The sequence below is a fragment of the Quercus robur genome, chromosome 10, assembly GCF_932294415.1.
Source record: "Quercus robur chromosome 10, dhQueRobu3.1, whole genome shotgun sequence".
In the NCBI taxonomy this organism is placed as follows: Eukaryota; Viridiplantae; Streptophyta; class Magnoliopsida; order Fagales; family Fagaceae; genus Quercus; species Quercus robur.
In genome coordinates this window covers 50,780,873-50,806,674 of record NC_065543.1, presented here as the reverse complement: position 1 = coordinate 50,806,674, position 25,802 = coordinate 50,780,873, and the positions used below count along the sequence as shown (strand labels likewise).

General features: G+C 37.4%; 2 protein-coding genes and 2 pseudogenes across 2 annotated transcripts; 2 read left to right on the top strand and 2 right to left on the bottom strand.

The window, feature by feature from the left end:
- Positions 1-142: 142 nt before the first annotated feature.
- Positions 143-805, top strand: LOC126704313 (probable WRKY transcription factor 33). Its single transcript, XM_050403309.1, has one exon. It carries the CDS (start codon positions 143-145, stop codon positions 803-805), a length of 663 nt encoding a protein of 220 aa, XP_050259266.1.
- A 4,324-nt stretch (positions 806-5,129) lies between these two features.
- On the top strand, positions 5,130-5,621 carry LOC126704312 (UBP1-associated protein 2A-like). The gene has a single exon (XM_050403308.1). It carries the CDS (start codon positions 5,130-5,132, stop codon positions 5,619-5,621), a length of 492 nt encoding a protein of 163 aa, XP_050259265.1.
- A 1,176-nt stretch (positions 5,622-6,797) lies between these two features.
- Positions 6,798-10,881, bottom strand: LOC126702404 (uncharacterized; annotated as a pseudogene).
- Positions 10,882-13,541: 2,660 nt separating this feature from the next.
- On the bottom strand, positions 13,542-15,936 carry LOC126704311 (O-fucosyltransferase 37-like; annotated as a pseudogene).
- Positions 15,937-25,802: the final 9,866 nt, after the last annotated feature.

The window sequence follows — 25,802 nt, the reverse complement described above, 5'->3', positions numbered from 1 at the left end:
TTAATGAATTTCGAAAGCATGGAGGACATTGTAATCAGAGTAAAAGTTTAGGATCAAACAGTGTAATTTATCCTAACAAAAAAATTTCATTTCACAGCTACTCAATCCCTACACTAGCATCAATTATCAAAGATTTTCCAGGATGGAATCATCAAAGGCATCTCATTCTGATAAGAAATACCAGGATAGTGAGCCTACCATTGTTGTTGCTAATCCTTTCAATTCCGATGATGGGTACAGATGGCGTAAATATGGGCAGAAGGTGGTTAAGGGCAATGAATATCCACGAAGCTACTACAAATGTACATGTGTGGGTTGTAATGTCAGAAAATGGGTTGAGCAATCTCCTGCAGGAGAAATGCCTAAAATTAAGTACGAAGGCAAACATAATCATGAAATGCCTAACAAGCTTGCAAAAGAAATTAGTGATTTGCAATATCTGGCCGAAAATATGAACATTCTAAGTCAATTGGAAACAAAAAGTGACTGTGCGGAGGAAGGTGTTGCAGAAACAAGAGAAGAGATTTCTCATTCTGATAGGACATACCAGCCTACTATTGCTGTTGATAAGCCTGCCAATGATGGCTACAAGTGGCGTATATATGGGAAGAAGAAAGTTAAAGGCAGTGAATATCCACGAAGCTACTACGAATGTACATATCCGAATTGTCCTGCCAATAAAAAGGTTGAGCGTTCTCATGCAGGACATATAATTGAAATTGTCTACAAAGGCACTCATAATCATCCAAAGCCTCAACCCAGTATTAAGCGAGCAAAAGAAGGTAGTGATCTAAGTGAAAACTAAGCCAGATATGGGTTTCAAAAGCCAGGCTGGAAATTGGACCAAGTCAAGTCAAGTGGTACCAGCTTATACAGTTCCTGAGAGAGATCAAGAATCTGCTCAAACAGCACTCACTCAGTTAACTGGATCAAGAGACAGTGAGGGGGTAGGCAATGCAGAAAAAATAGAAGAGGGGAATGGGCCAAATCCAAAGAGAAGGCATGTTCCAAGGCTACTGTGAATAAACCCCCTTTCCACCACCACCACCCCCCCAAAAAAAAAAGCATTTTCTATTATGGCAAACAACCAAAAAAAAAATCTCTATAAATAAATAATTAAAAAATAGTATTGTTTTAAAGAAGTAATTGGTATTTCTTGTCAAAGAAAAAATGTTGTATATTTTGTCCACCAACGAATAGTTCGTGAAGCCTAATATGTTGACAGTAACACAAAAGATTGTCGCTTTCCAAAAATGTTTTCATTGTTTTTATGTGTTTGGTGCAGGTGAATCCTAGTTTTCCTGAAAATATTTTAGGTTGGGTGGGAAAACACAATTAAGAGAGGCCTAAAATGTTTTAGGCCTAGCCTTAAAACACATAAAACATTTTCATAGAGCACAACAGAACACCTCCAACCCCCGAGTAAGTAGCCAACTCCCTCCCCCAACCTAACCACTCCAAACCACAAGAGAAACCATTGCACGAGCCCACCAATAAAGCTCTTCCAACACAAAAGATTAGACCAGCAATCCACCAGCTTTAGCCAAGATAACCCACAGTGAACATTTTTTTTGTAATTATTTTTGCTGTTTTTCGTTCCCAATCCATTGACCACCCCCATCCCTCCACAGCAACCAACCCACCCTGCCCCACTATCACTGCCACCCACATGACCTCTCTCTCTCTCAAAATCTCAATTTAATTCCTAATTTTGTAATATTTTTGTGTATTTTTTCATGGCATGCTTATTGGCATAATTTATGTGAGTTAATTATATGTAATTAAGAAGAATTTATGTGATTTTTATCAATCCCTGTGGCGAAATTTGTGATATCAAAGTGGATGCTTTTGTTATGATTGATACTTGGTTGAGATTGTTGAGCACCTAGTATGGATGTTTTTTAGTGGTAGGCAGATTTTAGATTTAGTACTCAGAAGGCAAGTGACTGCCTAGATGGAAAATTGAAGAGTTGTATCCCGGATGTGGCCTACAAGCTGGACATAGAAAAAGCATAATGTGAATTGGGATTCTCTGTTTAATCTTTTGAGCAGAATGGGTTCGGGGGATAGATGGAGGAGGTGGATTAGGCCTTGTGTCACCAATATTCATTTCTCAACATAGGTTAATGGCTCCACCCTGTTGGGTTTAAGCACATGGGGTTTGAAACAAGGAGATCTTTTGTCACCTCTTTTGTTTCATGTAATCATGGAGGTTTCGCCCAAGATATTGAAGAAAATTGAGGAGAGTGGTTTAATACATGGATTTCATGTGAGGCTTTATCATTTTTCATCTTTGTTTCTTTATTGCAATTTTCCATCTGCATCAAAAGCCTAGTGGCAATTCATATTCCATTCTTTTCCATTAATTAAATTACATATCAAACCCCATTCAAAAGCCTACACTTTATAGAGTCAAAAATTAATTCCGACACACAGAAATCAATACCTCCACCAATACCCTTGGGAAATAAGTATAGTAGGCCAAACCACCAAAAAAATAAATAAATAAACAAAGCCCTAGGTCCGTCAGAAGCACCCTAGAGGATGTACTATTTCCATTCCCAAAAGCCACCACAAATCTCAATGCTCCCTAACCTAACCCAACCTATTATGAAAGGATTGGGTGACCCTAAAAGGCCACTAAGGCCACTAAGTTCCCTTTTCAACCCCAAATGTAATAGATGATAATAATAATAAATCGATGTACTTAGTCAACAAACATAACCCACAGAAGCTGCTAATCTAACACAAGACAGGAGCTTGAACGGGCTTTAATACCAAATTTGATGTAGCCTTTTTAGGAATTTCAACACTAAACTACATTCTTCATAACATATTGATTGTGTTGATGGCTGTTTGGTATTTAAACAACAAAAAGAACATCAAATAAACAAAGATAAAACATTGGGCAATCACACCTAGGCTTTCCTAAGCACTCACATTTAGGTACGAGATAGCAATTGCGATTGAAAAAAGTTGGAATGTTCATTATATAGGCTACTTCTAAATCCTTTCTTACAAAGGCTAGGAATACTAATAACCAAAAAAACAAAAAAAAAAAGTACTTTAAGAACTTCTAAGACAATTCTAGTCTCTTAAGACAATCAATTATGCATCTGTACACAAAATGTAAGTGACTTTCAACTGATGTGGTAAGTAAGTTTATATGTTCCCATATGATATTACAAGGATAATGACATGAAAAAAAAAACATTACAAACCAAAACTTAGATGTTGAATAACAACAATATGGCACAGTTAGAGCCCTAAGCAGAGTAAATGGCAGCAAAGGTTTTAGGATGTCCATGGTCTGTGTGTAGATATACGCGTGCATATCCATTATACACACATTATATCTATTATAATAATAACTAAACAGAGTGGAAGCTTGTAAAAGCCAGTAACTTTGAAGCTTGTAAAACCAATAGCTTCTCAATTGAACATCATTCAGCATTGAATTAAAAAGAAATTTTCCCTAATTCAAAATCATGACATAACTTGTGACATAATTTCTGGACAAAATAGAGATTGATTTGATACACTTTCAAACTATATGAATTACAAAGCAATTTCCCCTAACAATGAACACCGTTGTCATGCTAACTGTATTTTACATGAATTTCTGCCCTAGATGTGCGTCAAAAAACACTTCAAAACCAAACCCACTTCAAAACCAAACCCAACAAAGCTAAAGCAGCAACAATAATTATGAATACAGATAGACAAAAATCTAACAGCGAAAAACTTAAGAAGCCACACTCAAATCAGATTACATGCAAAGGGAAAAAATTAAAATTTGAACTCAGCATTTACAAATTACCTTAATATGTTTCTAATCCTTTAACTCCGAAGACAGATTAGGTTGAGCTTCGGCTGTGGTGAGATTGAAAAAGTGTGGGTATGGGTATGGGTTTCGATTCAACTTCAGAAAGGGTCTACTGAACGGTTTGGTTTGGGTGCGGGTAGAAATAGGAGAATCTGGCGGTGGCTACTGATCGGACTAAGGAAGGGAGAGAGACTGTAGACTGCAGAGGAAGGAAGACAAACAGTTTGAGACGTTACATTTAAAAACTGGTTCTTATTCCGCATATAATTCGTTTTCCCAATTGACGAGTTACAAACAGTAACGCGGGAATATTTTATTGCCCAAAAGCCAAGCTGGAACACCAGCGTGGCAAGAACCTGCATAAAACTCGGTTTCTTCATAATCGAGTTACTTAAGTAACTCGCCTCTACGGTGATCGAGTATTTAAACAGGGGCACGCCCCTATATAGTTTCGAAACAGGGACATTATGCCAAATATGTTTCCCAGAAAGGGCAAAAGGCTAGAATCCTCTTAAAGACCGTGCATTGAATTGCTCCAAATTTTGAATTCTTAGAAGATTTCAAGGGGTAAGCTCAGTAATTTTGTGCTTTGTCCAGTAGGGAAGCTGGACTAGTGCTTTGGCGGGAAAATTAAACGAATTGTAGCTCAAAAAACTGTTGGTTTCCTTATATGACCAAAATAACCTTTGCTATATATTTCTTTACGTCTGTATATTCAGTGCAATTCCACTGCTATTTTTTTCCATAACACCATGGGTAAATGGGTAGATTTTAGACGAACATGCACTTTTAGTCCCTATATTTTAGATTTTTTCTATTTGCATCTCTACATTTTAATTTTACCATTTTTAGTCCCTATACCAATTAACGCTTGTTATTTTCGTCATTTCTATCAATCAACCGACGAAAATATCTAAGATGGCTAATGGAAGAATTAAAATATTATAAAAAATATCACATCAGCATCTAATTTTTTTAAAAGTAATTTATCAATTTTAACTAAATAAAAAAAAACAGAATTAAAAATAATAAAATACATAAATTTAGATCTAATTCATTTTAAACAAGAATACACAATAGTATCATCAAATATTTAAATATCAATGCAAGAACATAAGAGCACAAATTCAAATTTAAAAACACAAAGAACACGATAACAAACTAAATCTTTCATCTACAACAAGAACTCTAAAGAACACAAATTCAGATTTCAACATAAGAACACATGCCTAGATTTTCTAGCATTTTCTTGCCCTTTTTTGTCAACCAAACACAATAACACAAACACAAACACAAACACAAAATGATTTCCAGTAAGAACAAAAACACAAACACAAACCCAGCAACAGATCTTCCTTGTCAACCAAACACAAAAGCAACAAACACAAACCCAGCAACTAACGACGATGAGGACGAAGATGTGGAGAAGCTTCTAGAGCCGTTCACGAAGGACCATCTCGTGGCTCTGATCAAGAAAGGAGTGAGCAAGCACCCGGAATTGATTGAAATCGTGCGTGAGCTCGCCGATGCGGACCCCGCCCACCACAAGATCTTCATCCACAGCCTCAACTGGGACACCACCGTCGAAACCCTCACCTCCATCTTTGGCAAGTACGGCAAGATCGAGGATTGCAAGGTGGTCACCGACCGCGTCTCCGGTAAGTCCAAAGGCTACGCCTTTATTCTCTTCAAGCACCAGAGCGATGCCTGGAAGGCTCTCAAGCAGCCCCAGAAGCAGATCGGTAATCGCACCACCCCATTGCCGAGACCCATGGCCACACCCATCAGTTGCTGATATTTGAACATAAACACAAGATCACAAATTCAAAATTTGAAAAGAAACAAGCACCGAGAGAGAGAAAGAGAGAGTCATGGATCTGAAAAGAAAGAAGAAAAACAAAGATACAAATACAAATAGAGCAAGTAATGGATCTGAAAAGAACGAAGAAAAAGAAGTATAAAATGAGAGTAAATGAGAGTCGGCCATGGCTGGGATAGCTCTGTTTTCATGTTTAATTTGATGTGGAACTATAGTTTGTTATTATGCTCTTTGTGTTTTTATATTTGATCTAAATTTATGTATTTTGTTGTTTTTAATTATGTTTTTTCTTTTTTTTTTTTTTTAGTTAAAATTGATAAATTTTTTTAAAAAAAAATTAGATGCTGATGTGACTTTTTTTATAATATTTTAATTCTCCTATCAGTCACCTCAGATATTTCCATCGGTTGATTGATGAAAATAACAAAAATAACACGTGTTAATTGGTTTAGAGACTAAAAGTGATAAAACTAAAATGTAAGAACTAAAATAGAAAAAAACCAAAATATAAGGACTAAAAATACATTTACGCCTAGATATTAACCTCCGGTTCAAGAACCCAAGATTCATAGTTAGCCTTAGATTTTAGTTCCACAATCACTCCCAGTTTTCACATAGGTTTTCATTTGCTTTCATCAAAGAATTTATAAGGTACACAAAGCCAGTTTATTCTATATATATGTTTTTAACTTTCAACTACTGATCTTAGCTTTGCATGTACAGTTTATGGAACACAACATTATTCTATACAGCATTCTGGCAAGTTGTTGATACAATAATATTCACAGCTTATTCTACTGAACTTTTGCAAGTTTAGCCACAAATAGAGCTTGTTTATGGTAAAAGAGCAGTCAAGTGATCTTACTTAATTTTCTTTGTAAGGATAATAGTGGTTGGAATTCCTCCTTTCTCCCACTTATCATTGAAACAATTGAATGACAAAAAACAGAAAGGAGCTCGCTCACATTTAAACAAATTCTTTGAAGCAATAATTAATAAAATAAAAAATATTACCGATTTCTTCTACATCATTTCAAAAGATAAATGTAGCAAATGATATTCATCGCTAACAATTCATAACATCCAATATGATTATTCATAAAAATAAAAATGAAATAAAACAAAAGTTTTAGAAACAATTCCACGGGAAAATTAATTAAGATTGTTTAATTTTGTGATAGATAATTCACAGAACTTTACTGTCAATATGTAAAAAAAATCGTACAAATTTAAGAAAAATATATGTTTAAATAATCCTACATATCACGGGCCTAGAATTATCGCCTAGTGACTGAACAAAAGACCGTACAATACTACGATGCAAGAAAAGATAAAATTAAAATTCCACAATTGAATGGGGGATTTTAATTGTCCCCATGTAGAGATTGGAAGGGAGAACAACAGCCTTTTGCCTTGAATGTGCTTTCTGCTGATTCTAATGCTTGGGTAGCTTGGAGGGCCATTTCAGAATGGAGTTGGAGGCATGTCATGGCCATCTGAAAAAGAATGAACTGAATCAGTCATGTGCGCATGGATAAAATTTTAAACAATTCCACAGTAGATGAAATAAACAAAATAAGAAGGAAGAAAAAAAAAAAGGTTTTCTTAAAGTGCTGAACTTCTCCTATCATATCACAGGAGTTACATATGCATGGTTTCAGAACATGTTCTCAATTCTGCAGAACTAGAGTTCTTCAATTTTCTTAGGGTTAATCCAAACATCACCGTGTAACCAAAAAGGGTATTAGCTAGCATTCAAGATTAGAGTGAATGACTGATTCATGAAGCATAATAATGATGAAAGCTAACTTTTCGGAAATGTGTTAGAAGACAAATTAGTAGAAGTTGTTACAAATGGTATAAAAAAAGAAATGGTTTTTGCAAGTCCATTTCACAATGTTAATTATAGCATATTCCTTACTGCTTGACTATTAGCTTTGGCAAAATCTACAAGTTCAACACACAGGAAATATTATCAGCAAGAAAGAGATGGTGAAAATGAAAAACGCGGGCACGAATTTTGAGCCTCTATGGACCTTTTATTGCTTACCGTGTAGCACTCTCGATCTGTGTCTGACTCAACTAATTGAAGGGCCCATGTATGCACCCACTCAAGCCCAATAGAAAGTTCAAGATTTCCTTCAACCAAGGAAGATGCTACATTAGAAGGATGAAGTGCCCCCAATATGCACGAGGCAGCAAAAAGAACAGCTCTTCTGACATATGCTTCCTTGTGATGGCATACCTCCCTGCTCAAAATTAGCAACAGGATTCAAACAAAAACTTTCCACTGATGGTTTAACATGCAATATGATGCACAGATACAAAGGTGAAACTGCAATAAAATAATCACAATAAGCCGCCATTCACCCATTTTCTCTTTACGCCACTTTAACAGACACATGCAGGTCAAATGGTCATTTCTGCTCAGCCATTAGATATGTACCATCTCAAAGGTCTCACATCATGTCAAAATATCAACATACTGAATTTCAGTTAGTACCTGGATCTTAACAAATTGAGATGACAGAGAGCCAATGAAGATGCTTCTGGGTGCATGGCTGTGCATTTCATCCAAATACCAAGCATATGGATGGGTTTCCCCAGGACAACAAAATTCCACCAAGCAAGTCAACACCATGTCTTTTCTTATCAAAACACTGCATGGCAGGAAGCATAAAGGTTGCTCCATACACGGGAAACTTATTATGAGACCATTCTATCTGGCTTTCTAGTATATTTGATGATCTTAGGCTCCATTAGCGTTCCTTTCCTCTCCTGATCTGACCGAGTCTTGAGGGAAGTTCCCTCTCATAACGAGTAGACCAGTTCAGCAAAGTTTCTGTTTTTGAGATCTCCTTCCAGGAACTAGCTCCAGGAGGGCCCTCTGCTACTGGGTAAGAAGTAGAGTTGACTCTCTGAAATGCTTGATATGAGGGGCCCTCTCTAATGTTTAGGTTTTATAGTTTTAGAATTAGCAAGCTCCTGAGCTACATCTGTCATGACCTCAAGTATCATAATGCGTTTACTGACATCAACATTTGGTGAATATAGTAGTTTGCTCCCTGCCTCTTGTCTTAAGCTGAGTCCTCCTCACCTTCTACAGCTAAGTCAGAACAACGAACCTGTACAAGAGTTCTAGCAAGATCACCAGCTAAATGACAAAGCTCATCAGGCGATGCTCGCTCAAGCTTTCCAGCAACATCAAGTGCCCTCTCCACCTGAAATATAGCACAGGAGCAATTAATGAACTAGAAGACAACTTGGTTCACCAACTCTTGACAAAATAGGTTGAACCATGGGCATTGCACCAAAAGTTAATCACAAGTTAATTGCAAACACCTAGTAAAACTATCTTTGTTAAAATCTGTTATAGGGTGGATGAGATATAATTGGCTTATGTGAAATTTTACCAAAAGAGAATTCACAAATTGCACAGAAATGTGGCTCTGTTCGATACTACAACTGATATTTTAAGTTTTACTCTCAGGAGAATCTTTCAAGAATTTTTTCATTCAACAAGAAAAAACTTTAAGTAACATATGACTGATAAACATAAATGACTTACCCAATCAGCATTCTCAGATATCCGTAGTGCTCCAACTACACCAACAAACTCTGAAAATTTTCTTTTCATATCTGTGTCATCATCTCATAAGTCATAAGGCTGTAGAGATGAGTCACACAAGAAATCAGAACTCTCACTTGCATTATCATCATCATTTTTAGAGACTGATTCATTATTTAGTGTCGCTGGATCAATGATCTCATCTGGATTGAAAAACTTAAATTCAGATAATTTCATGTTTTTTCTCTTTAGATTGTTGCCGATCAAATTCTTGGCTGTATATTTGAAGTCTTTTTTCCTGTGCAGAGCTAAAGGTTTTACTTTCATGAACATCTTTTTGCTTGCAATTTGAGGTATCTAGATTCCTTTTTTCAGGGGTAGCCAACTCAAACTCCTAGTCAATAATGTCACCAGTACAGCTATCATCAAGGTAAAGTGGATTTTTTGGGTCAATTACTTTCTAGAATTCTAAAGCAACGCTGCTAGCCATTTTCCAAACTAAATTATTAGGGCTCTCCAACATACCAGCCAGCAACAAAACAAGATATAAGAAGAATACCAACCAGTCACATTACAGGACACCATACCAATAGAATGAGGAAAAGCATCTACAGATGACTCCTTGAAGAATCAAGTGCATCACATCTTTAGTCTCATCTAGGTTCTTTTTAGACATCTTCTCCAAGCAAAGGCCTACGGCTACAGATACATCTAAAATAAATTAAGGGGCAACAGAATTTGAAAAAAAAATGAAGATTTCTGTAATGCACAGGGCTTATTAGAGAACAATACAGTTATATTAACATATGATATCCAATGTTTTCTAATTAATGTTGAGGCTCCTACAACTTACACTGTTACAGAAATTTTGCCTAAATAAAAGTGAATTTTTCAGCATCAGGTGTAAAGGAATGACAAAGGAAACAAGTTTGCTGCTCCATTGGGGCTGATTGCACAAATTCCTTTTTAGACCACACTGCTAGCAAACGCTACACGGTGTCTAAAAGACCACTGATATTATGACCTTTTGTGAGTGAAGTAGCTTCAGGCGGGCATTCAAGAACAGCAAATTGAAGGATCTATCGCAGGCAACAGATAGGAAATATTTTCCAGTGTAAAAATTTGTCTACAAACATGAACTTGAGAAAGAAGAGCTATGAGTTTAAAACCTGTGAGTAATTGGAACACAACAGTAATGTGTTCTCAGAAGATGGTAAAAAATAAAATAAAATAAACTAAGTAAAATGAATTTGAGCAATATTTTATTTAACTTCATTTTTCCAGAGAGCCTTAATCCTCTGTGTATGATGAGCTAATCCAGGATAGAACAGACTGGAGAGTTTTTTATCTCCCAATTGACAGGTATTGCAGACATGCTTTGAGTTTACTAGCATTCGCCTATGACTGACACCATTTGAACACTTAAATGTGCCCACCTAAATTAAATCCAAAATGTGCACAATATTTTTTGGACTTCATTGTTGTGGAACACATAATATACAAGTTACTTCAATCATTAACTTGCATGTAGTGGTTCTTTCATCTAGAATCTAAAAAAAGGCAGTATATTTTCATGTGTTGAATACAATGAAACCTAATATATAGCCATCTAGCAGCGGCCAAATTTTTGAGAGGTAACATGTTCCAACACCCTAGATCAATTATTGGGGGGGGGGGGGGGGGGGGGGGGGGGTGTGGTGTTATTGGGTGGTGGAACTGAATCCATAACATAAGGCAGCGGATACATAGATATTCCCTCTCACAGATTACACACAGATATCCCAAACTTTTTATTCAAGTCATTTGAGCATGTTTATTTCCCAGTTGTATCAAACCATTTGTACTATATTGCTGCCTTCTACTTTTGCCTGAAAATGATGGACACAAGTCTGTAACCACTAACAGTATAGAATTTACCGCAAGGCCAATCAATCAATAAAAATTATAAGCCCTACTGCACATTTGTCAATTTCTTCTGAGATAATGAACAACCCATAGTCACTCAACTTAGCCATCCCATGTTCCTCATTGTCAGTAACCACAACCAAGCATACACCACTGAATGATTTTTTGGGGTTAGATTGTACCTTTTATGCTACTGAATGAGTCACATATGTCATATGCAGCACGCCATATGTGGCTGCATAAACTTTGTACCATGGTGTTACTACCAATACTCAGAAGAAGACAATCAGCAACCAAAAACAAGTGGCTGAGATTGCAATTTCGCAGAAAAGAAAAAAAAAAATTTGTGTATGTCACCATGAACTTTTAAAGCCTACAGTAAAGTTACTTAGAACATAATTTGCATTATAAGGCAGATAACCTTTACTCTCTTCTGAATAATAAGGAACCAAATGCCCCATCCCCTATAACCATGACTATTGAGACTTGGAGTGCATCGATTAAAGGGTACTTGAAATCTTAAGACATGGGGTTTAGCTGTCAAAATATGCACCTCCTTTAATTCTATTCCTCCCATTCCAGTATACAATTATATTTATGATATGGCACAACGTGTCACTATTTAAAAGTTTGATTAAAGAAAGATGATAATTGTGATATTTACCCTACATTTCATAAATAATTTTATAGCATATTAGAAGTTTTAGACAGTACCTTTCCATAAGAGCCTTCTCCCATAAAGGCAGAATTATCAAAGTTGTTTGTACCTTCTTTTTCACTCTTTGAAAGTATAAGAACGACACATTTGAAGACCTGCCGTGCCTAACTTTGCAGCTGCAAAAACAAATCCTAAACAAAAAAAAAAATGTCATCAGTGTTAAAAGTCACATTCAGTTGTCCCCAGACCTTTACTGCACTATTTTTAGTTCTAAATTCAGGCATGCTTTAGCAATAATTTCCTTATAAAGAGAAAAAAGTGTTTTTTACATTTTCTTTAGAGGATAACCTACTTGCATTTGCTAGAAGCTCTAAGGAAAACCCAGCTGCAGAGCTATCTTGCACTGTTTGTAGTTCTGATATCCCTCTAGGACAATATCTTCTCCACAAAATGAAATCCGTAAGGCCAAAGCACCATAAGACTCCTATAATTAAGCCCACTAAAAAGCTATAGAAGATGCAAATTTAAAATAATGTTAATAATAAAGGGTGTAAAATCAAAAGAAACAAAAATAAAGAGAATGTTGTTGGGGTGTTATATCTATAACTCAACGAAAATCTAGACATGATGTAAGGACAGAAAGGCAGTAAATTCAGACAATACCAATCATTAGTGGAATGAATCAAATTTTAAATTTTTAGAGAAAAAAAAAATCAAAATCAAAATTAAACCAAACTTTAAGAATGTAATTGTAATTCAACCAAAAAAAGAGAGACTATTATAGGCTCTGCCACTATTTTAGACTTTTTTTTTTTTTTTAAATGAAGAAAGAAAGAAAGAAATCCTTATAAAATTTACACAAAACTCAACGTTTATCCATGTTTATCTCATTCTCATGCATACATACATACATATGAACTCTTTCTTTCTATCCAATTTTCTAATTTTAAATGGAGAAGACACTGCTGCCTTCTGATGAGGTATAAATTATTTCCTTCACAATACTTGTCTTCATTTGATGGATGAACAAAAAGCCTGTCTAATGCGAAGAAGTTATACGAACCTCAAGGCTATAAGTGAGAGGTTAATGTGGCACTGTTTCCTGGGCTCTCAGCATTAGACAAAATAAGAACATTATGCTACCCATGATTTGAAGGATGAACAAAACGCTTACAAATTTGAACGAAATGGCTTACAAAAAAGTATACTCATTGAGATTCATACAAAACAAAAGGGAACAAATTTACTCATTGAGATGCTTAAAAATATGCCTGTTTTGTGTTTGCACATGCACTCAGGTATTGGGTACGCAATCACATCTCTATCTCTCCTGTTAGCTCTCATCCCAGGCTGCCCCTGAGATTTGCTGAGCAGTTTCCTCAGGATGCTTCTGAATTCTGCATCAGAATTGGAGAGATCATCAAAAAAAGGAAGCACGGCTCGCTATTTGGCTTTATATATTTCATATGCCCGACATAGGCACGAGCACAATGAAAAATGCAATACAGACAGACTGAGATAAACTAACACAGATTTAGCAGTTGCTGCACAGACATAAAAATTATTTTGACATCATGTCAGACTTCTAGTTGCCTCTAATCATATGGTTTATATCCAAAGGCCTATCCAGATTGATGATTTGTGGGATGAAGTTACATAACAACAATATAAAATGGAAACTTTGCATTCAGAAATTATCGCTTCTGTCAAACTATATTGTGCCATTTTTAACAATTATCATTCCATCAAACTAGAGTGTACCACCTTTACGTTTTCTGCAATAAGGGGCTATAAAATTATAATTGGAAACTACTATTTAATCAGGGTTTCCATGAGCTGATACTAATCGAACTTCTTCAAGGAAGTAGCTAGTATAAGAAGTCTCGGTCACTTACTTGCACTGCTCGTCCCATCTTTCCACCATGGGAAGGTACAAAGACATTGCTGTTCAGGGAGACAATGTATTCAATGGCAGCCAGAGCTGAAGACTTGTTAATGTACTGTGAAAGTCTCCATTTTGTGCCAACTTCTCCATTGTCGCAACATTTGCAAATTCTGCCACAAGCGGCTGCAAAGCCTTGTTTCTCCCAAATGGCTCTCCCCCTGCAATGTATACCCGTGCACATCCGGATGCTCCTTGAACCTTTACGGGCCTGCAATAACAGAACATTTAAAATTCTCTCAAGTTAGTCTTAAAAATCGTTATCAAGGATTATACATATGAAGTTTTGAGTTTCTGATATACCTTGCCATTTCTAATGCATTTAGGGGGCATGGTCCAGCAAGTCGTCGTTGAATGTAGGTCATGTTTAGCCTTCCTGTCAGGTATTTAGTTTGAGACTCCAGAACCTTGGTGATGATGTCATCATATTCTGTGTCTAAACCAGTGAGACATCCAGTTCTGACCCACACATCCTTCTCTAGCCGGAGATGGAGGGCAATGAAAGGGCCTTCCATCCACATTTTCCTTGCAGGCTGATTTTCAAGCTCCCTAATTGGTGCTGCACATCTTAACGCATGAAAGGATACCTGCAATATGAAGATGAAATGGGACATAATTAGGCTAGAGAACTACACTGATGATCATTTCAAATGAACTTAATGGAGATTTATTTCCAATGTACCTTGCATCGAAGCTTCTGCAGATCAGATGGAAGATTCTTTGAGAGTTTAGAACCTGAACCTTTCAACACTAGAGCACCCTCAAATTTGAAAAGTGTGAGGAGAAAATAATTTCTCTCTCTGTGAGACTCAAATGTATTTCAAGGGTCGAATATGAATGACTTCTAGAGCCACTAGAACAACCGGCATAGCACGCACACATATCTAATAAATTGTTTTTTAAGAAAAAGAAAATATCATAATGAGTGCATCTTCGATTCTGAATTAGCATTCTACCTACTAACACTTCATAAGGAATCTTGTTTTCAATGGTCTGCCTTGACATCAAATGCACGGAAGGAAGAGATGATACAACACGTACATCAGCCTGTAAAGTGCTCTGGTAATGGTTTACATCAAATATATCCAAAAACTCACTGCAGTTATTACAAAAACAAATTGACTAATTGATTTCCATATATAATTTCCTTCAATACAGGACAATTCTAACAATTTCATTAGAAAAAATTTATGAACCATGAATTCCACTACACATTGAGAGGTGACCAATACTCTACTCATGCTACCATTCATATGTCACAATAAATGAGTGCTGGAAATATATACATTCAAAGGACTAAAGTACTTAACACATCAAATTTAGTCACATATTTTTCTTTTACCTTCCATCTCCCATATCAGATTAACCTGCATGACTAAAATCCAAGCATGGTTTGTTCCCTGCCCATCTGGTTGCTCCCAGAACTCTCTCAACTCCTCAGAAACAATATTCCTAACAACCCCATAGCCAGTAACGGCACAGTCACAGTTCACTGATTTAATAAAAAAACTTCAAGGGACATAAAGTAAAATAAACACATCAGATTCAAGAACATAAAGTAAACACATAATCAAGAACATAAATTAAACACAAAATTTGTGAAGAACGAGGGCATATTTTTATATATTTTTTGATAGGTAAAACCGTAAGAATGATATACAAACGAACGGCGACTCAAGAAAAACATAGAGCAGACCCAGGAAATACAAGAAGAAAAACAGAAAGAAAACATAAAAGAAACCCAGTTCTAAGGATTAGAACTAAACCTAGAAACCTCCCTAACCTGTCACCCCACATCCATATCCTTTTCTGTACCACCAAAGTAAGACCAAACCTAAACCCTAACACTCTGCCCTCACTCCTCCAAAGGAAGACCAAGCTGCCCTCATTCCCTCAGAGGAAGATCGAGCTCTTTTGCCTTGTCGTTGAGAGCCCTCTGTTCCTCCTTGGCTAACCCACCGCTCACCCTCACCAACCCCTTGTAGTTGTACTGCTGAATGAGATAGCTCAGCGCCTCCACCTCCGCCTCGCTAGAAAACAGGAGGACGTTGAAATCCCTCGATCCATTGGCTTCAGCAGCCATCTTCTGTAGCAGAGCGTTGGTGTGGGCCTGGGACTCCATAGCCTCGGAGTAGATCCCTTGGAATCGTTTGGTCCAGGCCAAACTCTTGGAAAGCTTCTTTCCAGAGGAACTCCTTTTCTTCGATTTGGGAGCCATAGGAAAGAGAGAGAGGTGGGTGGGTTTCGATGTGTTTCTCGGATGTGTTTCTCGGACGAGTTTCGGATTGGTTCTTTCTTGATCGTCTGTGTCCGAAGTGAAATCAAAAATGCGCGGCTGTCCATATATAGCATCTAATGCGAAAAGACAAAATTAACCCTCGTTTGATTCTCTCGGGTATTTAAGAGTCGGTTAATTTAAACCTAGCATTCTTAATTAAATCATTAAAGACTAAAAAATTAAAAACGAAGATTGAATACAAACTTAGTTATAGTTAATGTTTATGATTTTTACTTTAAAAAAATTAATATGGTTACATATTTTGAAAATCTAATCGTTAAATTATATAATCATTATATTTTTAACATGCATGCCAAATTTTGTGTCAATTGGATATTATTTATTAATCGATTTATAAACTTATTTTTTCGTGTATAATTTAGACTGTAAGGACTCAAATTGTGACGATCCCAAATGATATGGGCTCGCACGCAAACAAAAGGCCCAAGCAATATAATTTGTAGAGCGTGGGCGTGAAAGATTAGGCCTAGGTCACCGGACGGTGGTTAGCCATGGTATTCACACAGAATTAAACCAAGTTCGCTCGAGGAGTCTTTCTCCTCGATACGGTCTGGGAGGCTCTGGTTTTTGGCCTTTTTTCCCAGCCCCTTCCCGGATTGCTTACTTCTCCTTTTATATTAGCTTGCATCTCTTATCCAACGTCCATGTGTAGGTTCGATTTTCCAGGACTGATACTTGTCCTATCAGCTCATACCCCAAAGTGGTTGGGTGTGGTTATAAAAGCTGAAGAGTATGGTTCTGTCATGTGCAGAGTATTTAATGGCAGTAATGGCAGCTTTCCCTTTCTCCTTGGTCGCCATACTGTCCAACGGTCCTTTCTCTATCAACATGGATATTTTAGGTTTTTTTCTCAAAACTATGCCTATACCGTTCTTGCTCCTTTCTTTTAGGAGGACCTCGGGAATGCCGAGGACAGAATCATCCTCGGCTACGTTTCAATACTACTTGGACTTTCATTACATATCCTTGGCTATATCCCTCCTCGGCTCGGGACTTGGGTCCCAATGTAAAAATGGGCCAGGACCACAAAATATGGGGCCCCACAATAGCCCCTCAAAATCCTGCTGTCTAACCTCTTGGTCGGAGAGGAGGGTTTTGATGATGCCAAGACTTTATTACAGTTCGTTTAGTTTTGCCTTTCATTAATGTTGGCGTCTCTTCATCTGCTTAGGAAACGCGCCAGGTTAAGAGACATTCTTCTAGATTTACACATGATGCGCTCCCGCCGCTTCAGGGTACGAGGCACGTTTTTAATAAATTTCATTTACAAGGTCAATCAAATCTGACAGTTATAGATGACATTAGGGAGTTGAACAGACACTATATCGTTTGCAGCTATTCTTGGAAATCTGTACGGATTAAATGCCACTGGACTTTCCTTCCATATAAGAAGTCAGATGAGAGGGTATTTCCTTTGCATAAAGACCCTTTAACCTTTCTGAAGCCTTAAATCTCAAGTTGCGCTCAAAGTTTTCCTTATCAGCACAGTCAAATCTTATAGTGTGATATGTCTGAGGTAGAAACGGGGGTGAAGAGACCACATCCTTTCCAAAAGCACCGTGTCCCTCCGAAGCTTAAGATGGCTCGGTCAGGGCAGGGTTGGCAGAGACTCAAGATATTTCTCATCCTTCTTCAGCCAAAATCCGAAGCAGGTTTTAATCGCATCGAATTCTTGGTGCAACAGAGCTGGGGTTGCTCATCGTCAGTACCGTCTGCTCTCTTACGAGCATAGCTAATATGGCACCCACATGATGGGAGTCAGGGCTGAAGCAGGGATTATGCATCCCTGCTTCTTCCTCTCTCCTTTCACTGGTGCCTCCTTTCGCCTCCTCTTCTTCTTCTTCTTTCTCATCACCGGATCCATCCTGGTGCTTTTACTTCTTCCTCTTCTTCTCTTCATCCATCGAAGGGGGTCACCTTCTCACACCTAATCGCCACTGGGGCAGAGTTTAGAAAGATTTGTCGTTTCATTGTATTTTATTATTATTATTTTTATCTTATTTTTGTTTCTGTAATTAGCTTCCTGTATAGGCTTGTTTTAAGCCCCTCATTGTACGCTGTACTGCTTCTTTACGTCAATAAAAATCGACATTGTCTTATTCTATGTATTCTTTCTTTTCTGCAGTGGTTATGCCATAAATAGATGTGATATCATATAATTTCCTTTCATGTTCTGAACGATGCTTAGGGCAGAAACCCATATTAAGAAAAAGATATCATTCTGGGCTTATTGAAACTACTCGACACACAATAAGGCCGACATGAAAAAGCAATATCTAGGGCAAAAACCCTTATTAAGAAAGAGATATTATTCTGAGCTTATTAAAACTGTTCGGCACAATAATGCCGACATGAAAAAGCAATATTTAGGGCAAAAACCCTTATTAAGAAAAAGATATTATTTTGAGCTTATTAAAACTGTTCGGCACAATAATGCCGACATGAAAAAGCAATATCTAGGGCAGAAACTCATATTAAGAAAAAGATATTATTCTGAGCTTATTAAAACTGTTCGGAACAATAATGCCGACATGAAAAAGCAATATCTAGGGCAGAAACCCTCATTAAGAAAGAGATATTATTCTGAGCTTATTAAAACTGTTCGGCACAATAATGCCGACATGAAAAAGGGTTGCATACCCCCAAACTAATCGAGAGAACAGCTGAATGCTCGGTGCTGTGCAAGAGGTAATCATCCGAGGATGTGTAACCCGAAAGGAACAGCCCGTGCGAGTCACCAAGTACCAGGGTGCTTCGCCACCTTCCAAACGACCTTCATAGTCCTAGTTCTTTCTAGCATCCGGTCTGAGGACAGAGGTGCGATCGTACCGAACTTAAACGCTCGTTTTCACCAGTTCCTTTAAAACTGAGGATCTGGGGACAGGTTGGGACCTTCATTCCACTTAGGACGTAATCCGATTTTCAGTAGATAATCATCCTGTAGGACTGAGCAATCTAGAATTCTCCTTAAATGGTTGATTTTTCCATAGGTTTGAGTCCGAGGACTATGCAATACCTAGGTTCTGTCCAAAACTTAGATTTTCATTCTCCTGTACTTGGTTTCCCCATAGGTTTGAGTCCGAGGACCATGCAATACCTAGGTTCTGTCCAAAACTTAGATTTTCATTCTCCTGTACTTGGTTTCCCCATAGGTTTGAGTCCGAGGACCATGCAATACCTAGGTTCTGTCCAAAACTTAGATTTTCATTCTCCTGTACTTGGTTTCCCCATAGGTTACTTGGTTTCCCCACAGGTTTGAGTCCGAGGATTATGCAATACCTAGGTTCTGTCCAAAACTTAGATTTTCATTCTCCTGTACTTGGTTTCCCCATAGGTTTGAGTCCGAGGACCATGCAATACCTAGGTTCTGTCCAAAACTGAGATTTTCATTCTCCTGTACTTGGTTTCCCCATAGGTTTGAATCCGAGGACTCTTCAATACCTAGGTTCTGTCCAAAACTTAGATTTTCATTCTCCTGTACTTGGTTTCCCCATAGGTTTGAGTCCGAGGACTATGCAATACCTAGGTTCTATCCAAAACTTAGATTTTCATTCTCCTGTACTTGGTTTCCCCATAGGTTTGAGTCCGAGGACCATGCAATACCTTGGTTCTGTCAAAAACTGAGATTTTCATTCTCCTGTACTTGGTTTCCCCATAGGTTTGAGTCCGAGGACTATGCAATACCGAGGTTCTGTCCAAAACTTAGATTTTTTGTTTTCATGTACTTGGTTTCCCCATAGGCTTGGGTTCGAGGACCATGCAAGACCTTGGTTCTGTCCAAAACTTAGATATTTCTTTTTCAGGTAGTTGGTAGTTAGCCCCTTGACAAGGGTACGAGGTATTGACTTTCGTGCCACTGGCACTCTGCAGGGTAGGGTCGAGAGCAATAACTACTGGAAACGACGGAGAGGCTTTCGCCTAGCTAGCCCCTCCGCCAAAACTATTTCTATTAAGGGACTCTAGCCGACAAGGGCTTGATCCCACCATGGCTAACCGCCGCCTGTGCCAACGCACAAGCCTTCCCACAGACGGCGCCAATTGTAAGGACTCAAATTGTGATGATCCCAAATGATATGGGCTCGCACGCAAACAAAAGGCCCAAACAATATAATTTGTAGAGCGTGGGCTTGAAAGGCTAGGCCTAGGTCACAAAACGGTGGTTAGCCATGGTATTCATACAGAATTAAACCAAGTTCGCTCGAGGAGTCTTTCTCCTCGATACGGTCTGGGAGGCTCTAGTTTTTGGCCTTTTTTCCCAGCCCCTTCCCGGATTGCTTACTTCTCCTTTTATACTAGCTTGCATCTCTTATCCAACGTCCACGTGTAGGTTCGATTTTCCAGGACTGATACTTGTGCTATCAGCCCATACCCCAAAGTGGTTGGGTGTGGTTATAAAAGCTGAAGAGCATGGTTCTGTCAGGTGCAGAGCATTTAATGGCAGTAATGGCAGCTTTCCCTTTGTCCTTGGTCGCCATACTGTCCAACGGTCCTTTCTCTATCAACATGGATATTTTAGGTTTTTTTCTCAGAACTATGCCTATATCGTTCTTGCCCCTTTCTTTCAGGAAGACCTCGGGAATGCCAAGGACAGAATCATTCTCGGTTACGTTTCAATACTACTTGGACTTTCATTACATATCCTTGGCTATATCCCTCCTCGGCTCGGGCCTTGGGTCCCAATATAAAAATGGGCCAGGGCCACAAAATATTGGGCCCCACATAGACTATAAAAACTTGAAATTTAAACATTTGATTAATGATATAATTATTGATATTTGATTTTATAGAAATTTTCCAAGTATGGGAAATATAAAAAGAAAATTTAATTCAATGTTGAAAGTGTCAAAATTCACATATAATAAAAAAAATATTAAGTAAATTTGTAGCCAAATTTTGTGCAAAAATTGTTATAGATATTATAAAAATTTATGTTTTTGATTTTAGGATTCAACTTGACAAACGAATTTTTAATTTTGAAAACACAAGAAAACTATTTTCTATTTTTATGCTTGAAAACAAGTTTTTGAAAAAAAAAAATTTTAAAAATCAAAATAAAAAACAGTTGTCAAACATTAGGTGTGGTGAGAAATGATATGTTCACAACATTTTTACAACAAATCCTAAGTGGCAGTTGTTACTGGTTTTTATTGTTAGGTTAAAAAAGTAATATCAGTGTTAAATTCGAATTTGAATCAATAACAACTAACCATCTATGATTTGTTGTAAAAATGTTATAGACTAGGTGTGGTTGACTACCATAATCTTTTTATTTTTCTTAACAATTCTAGGATTGAATGCTTTAAACTTCCACTAGGTCTTTATTTTGATATTGAATGCTTAATCAGGAAATTTTGGTGGGGCCAACAAAGAGATTGTCGAAAGATACATTTGGTGAAATGGGAAACTAAAGGAGGTATGGGTTTTAAAGATTTGAATTTATTTAATGACACACTTCTTGCTAATTAGGTCTGGCACCTCCTCCACAATAAACAAACTCTGTGTTATATGGTTTTTGTATCAATTAGATACTATTTATTATTCTATCCATAAACTTATTTTTTTGTATATAATTTAGACTACAAATACTTGAAATTTAAATATTTGATTAATGATATAATTAATGATATTTAATCTTACAGAAATGTTGCAAAAATGGGAAATATAAAAAGAAAATGTTATTCAATGGTGAAATTGTCAAAATTCACATATATAATAAAAAGATATTAAGTAAGTTTGTAGCCAAATTTTGTTCAAATACTAGTTTTCTTAACGTGGTTGACTACTGTAATCTTTTTTTTATTATTATTATTTAAGTACCGATCTATTATTATAGTCTTAAAATTTAGCCACAAATTAAAATCTGATAAATAATTTAAGGTATTCTTTTTTAAATTTTCTTTATTTGACCAATTTTTTAACAACATGTGGTTGGATTTAGACTTTAGTGTATTTGGATGATATATATTACAATGTTTCAACTTTTTCTGAGGAGCCGACTCTATAAGTTAAAACTCTCTTGAACAAAATTCCTGATGTTTTAATTTGGTTCCCCAAATTTCAACTTAGGTAATTTTTATACAATACATTGTGAATTTCCATCTGATCAAGAGTATATTCTTCAAAAGGGACCCTGGTTTGTTGATGGAGCTTTACTAGTTGTGGAGCGATGGACACCTAACCTCACACTTAGCCAAACTCATCTAACCTCTGCCACTCTGTGGGTACAGATACACAACCTTCCACTAGAATATCATGATATTGATCTTGCTCATTTTATTGGAAACTTGTTAGGAGAATTTGTGTCTATTGACTGGCAGCCAACCTTTCCACGAAACATTCGATTTATGAGAATTTGGGTTAAGCTTGACCCATGGCTTCCATTGATAGTTGGCTTCATTCTTAAAAGGGATGATGGCCAATATACTTGGGTGGAATGTAGATATGAAAGGGTTTTCAAGATTTGCAAAAGATGTGGAATCATTGGTCATGCTCGCTCACAATGCCATATGGACATGTTCGGTATTGAAGAACTTCTAATAGATCAAGCTTATCGCATCCGAGTTCAATACCCTTTGGAATTTGCTCTTGATCTTATGGAAGTAATGTACACTGATGATATCAGAGCATTTCGCAGACATCCAAGTCATAGGACCACAAGGGTCAGGTATGATGCTGATTCTAATCCTAGTCCTACTGAACCCAACCAACCTCACATAGAACTAATACCTTAACACTCAAACCAAACTCAATCACAACCAGCACACCAAACTCACCAACCCCCAAATCAGAATTCCAATACACTATCACATCCTCCAAATCCCCCAACGGTACAACATTATTCTACTCTTTCCAGATTTGATAGATTTGTTGTAACCAATTTAGATGATTTAGAAGTACATCAACAAGGAGCTAGCAACATCAATCCTAATAGTCCAACAAATGATAGCTTTTGGGGAAATAATCTATTTATGGACTCAGACAATGACCTTGACCCACCAAACACCCCAATCACTCCGTCCCATATCAACCCCACATCTGACCAAAATATAATTCAATCTGAACGTTGGATGCCACCAGAAGGCTCTACTCTAAGATTTGTTGATGTTGATGAAGGCTATAGAGGATGGACTAATGCAGATATTATTAGTATGGATTGCGAACCAGATGTACAATGCAACATGGACTTTGATGATTATCAAAATTTCTGTGTAGGGCTATTTCTAGCGGACAACCCAGAGGCCTATGAGGATTCAAGTGAGCCAAGGTGGCATGAACATTCCCATTTTCATGTGGGAAAGAGCAGCGGAACAGCAAATGATCCGGATGAAATCCAAATCAGAACTGGTATTCTTACTAGGATGGAATAGGCTGGTCCACAGGAGAATACTTGGAATCAAGAGATTCCTAACTGGCAAATTACACACACCAGAATGCAGCATTTGGAATCCGAAGTTGGCAGGAGCACTGACAACCCATTTTTAATGGGAATAGAGATGATGGTATATCTAACTAACTCAAAATTCCCTAGCTATATTCTTAATTTGGTTCAACTGCTTTCTCAGAACACTGTACAATCAATGGGCCTTTTCTTTCTACAACTGGTCCCTCTATGGCTGTACGACATCCATTCTACTCAACATAACCACGGCTAAAATCCTATAACAACCCCATTGCTTGGAAATCAAACAAGATTTGCAATTGAAGACATTACTCCAAGTAGGACTACATTAATGGAAGGATTGGTTCCTTTAGCTACACAAGCTGGTATTGACTCCAGACCTACCTCACCTAAGAGACAATGTGATGAGGACGATGGAGAAACAAGCAGAGTTAACAAGAGAAGATTGAATCAGGAGCAGGGGAACTTATCCAACAGTAATCACAACTTCACTGGAGCAGCTAATCCAATAACTACTTCACTACATAGCATAGAGTTTGAGAATAATGAGTTTATTCTTAGACTTAGGATCACAGGTCAATCAGATCAGTTTCAAGAGACTGAAGTTATCTGGAGCAGATAGAATGCAGAAACTGAACATCAGCAGAATATAGTTACTAATCTAATACAACTTTTGGCAAACATAAGGCTTTCGGAGGCAGCCCAACAAAGGCCTCCGCAGCAACCATGAAGACACTGGTATGGAACTGCAGGGGTCTCGGCAATACCTCTGCAGTTCAGCTCATCTCAAAAATTGCTGAAACTACTAACCCTTCCATCCTATTTCTAATGGAGACAAAACAGAAGAAAGGAAGGGGAAAGTATTGGACCCATAAGTGGAATTTTGAAAACTTTTGTGAAGTAGAAAGAGTAGGATTATCTGGGGGGCTTTTGTTGTGCTGGAAAAATATCAGTTTGAATGTATTAGATGCTAAAAAAAATTTCATCCATACTAGAATGAAACATCCTACTTTTGGTTTGTGTTATTTTACTTTTGTATATGACCATCCAAAAACCAGCAAAAGAAAGGAAGTATGGGACCAACTTGCTTCTTTCCAGGAAAATATAAATGGACCTTGGATACAGATTAGTGATTTTAACCAGGTGTTATCCAATGCAGACAAACAATCCTCAACCTCTCAAAATTGTCCAAGAGCTTCACATTTACATACTTGTCTACGAGACACAGAAATGATACCATTACAATCAACGAGAGTCAAATACACATGGAAAAATAAAAGAGGTGGGCATGCTTTAGTCCTAGAAAAATTAGATAGAGCATTTATTAACAATGCATGGTTACATACTTTTGAACATTGCACTCTTGAAGCCTGGCCTATCACGGTATCTGATCATGCACCACTAGTTCTAGACATCAACAACATCCCTATATACAGAAGAAGGCCATTCAGATTCGAAGCTATGTGGCTATTGCACCCACGATGTAAACAAGTAATCCAGAAGGAATGGCGGAAAAAAAATCTCGGGTTCCCCTACTTATATCCTTAAATCCAAACTTTGCAATGTCAAGCAGGCTTGCATCAGTTGGAATAGAAGTGAATTTGGAAATTTGCACCAGAAACTTTCCAAACAAAAGGAGGAGCTTACATATATACAAAACAATAGCGATATTCCAGGAATTGCCCAGCAAGAACAACAGAAACAAAAAGAACTCCAACAACTTCTGAATATGGAGGAAGTGTTTTGGGCACAAAAAGCAAGGAAGGATTGGACAAAAAAGGGTGACAGAAATACTAGATACTTCCATGCTATTGTTTGCAAGAGAGGAGTAGCTAATCGCATCACAAGACTTAAGAACCACTCAAATCAATGGATAGATGAGGATCAAAAGTTAAGGGATCATATACAACAACATTTTCAAAGTATCTTCCAATCGGAATCCAGGGCAAGTACTGCAGCTATTATGGAGGTTTTGAATGCGTACACACTACTAGGACTCTCGCACCTACATCGACAAATACTGGATAGGGAGTTTAACATAGAGGAGATTAAAAAGGCTGCTTTCCGATTGGGTTTATGGAAAGCTCCAGGCCCTGATGGTATTCCAGCAATGCTCTTCCAAAAATGTTGGGATACAATGGGACAAACAGTAATACAAGCTACATTAAGTTTTCTCAGAATAGGCTACATTCTCAAGGAACTAAACAACACGTTTATCACTTTGGTTCCTAAAAGTCTCAACCCTGAGAAAATTAGTGAGTACAGACCTATCCGCTTATGCTATGTGGCATACAAAATTGCTGCCAAAGTTTTAGCAAATAGACTAAAACTAATTATTGATGAGCTTATCACTCCTCATCAAAATGCATTTATTAAGGGTAGATTG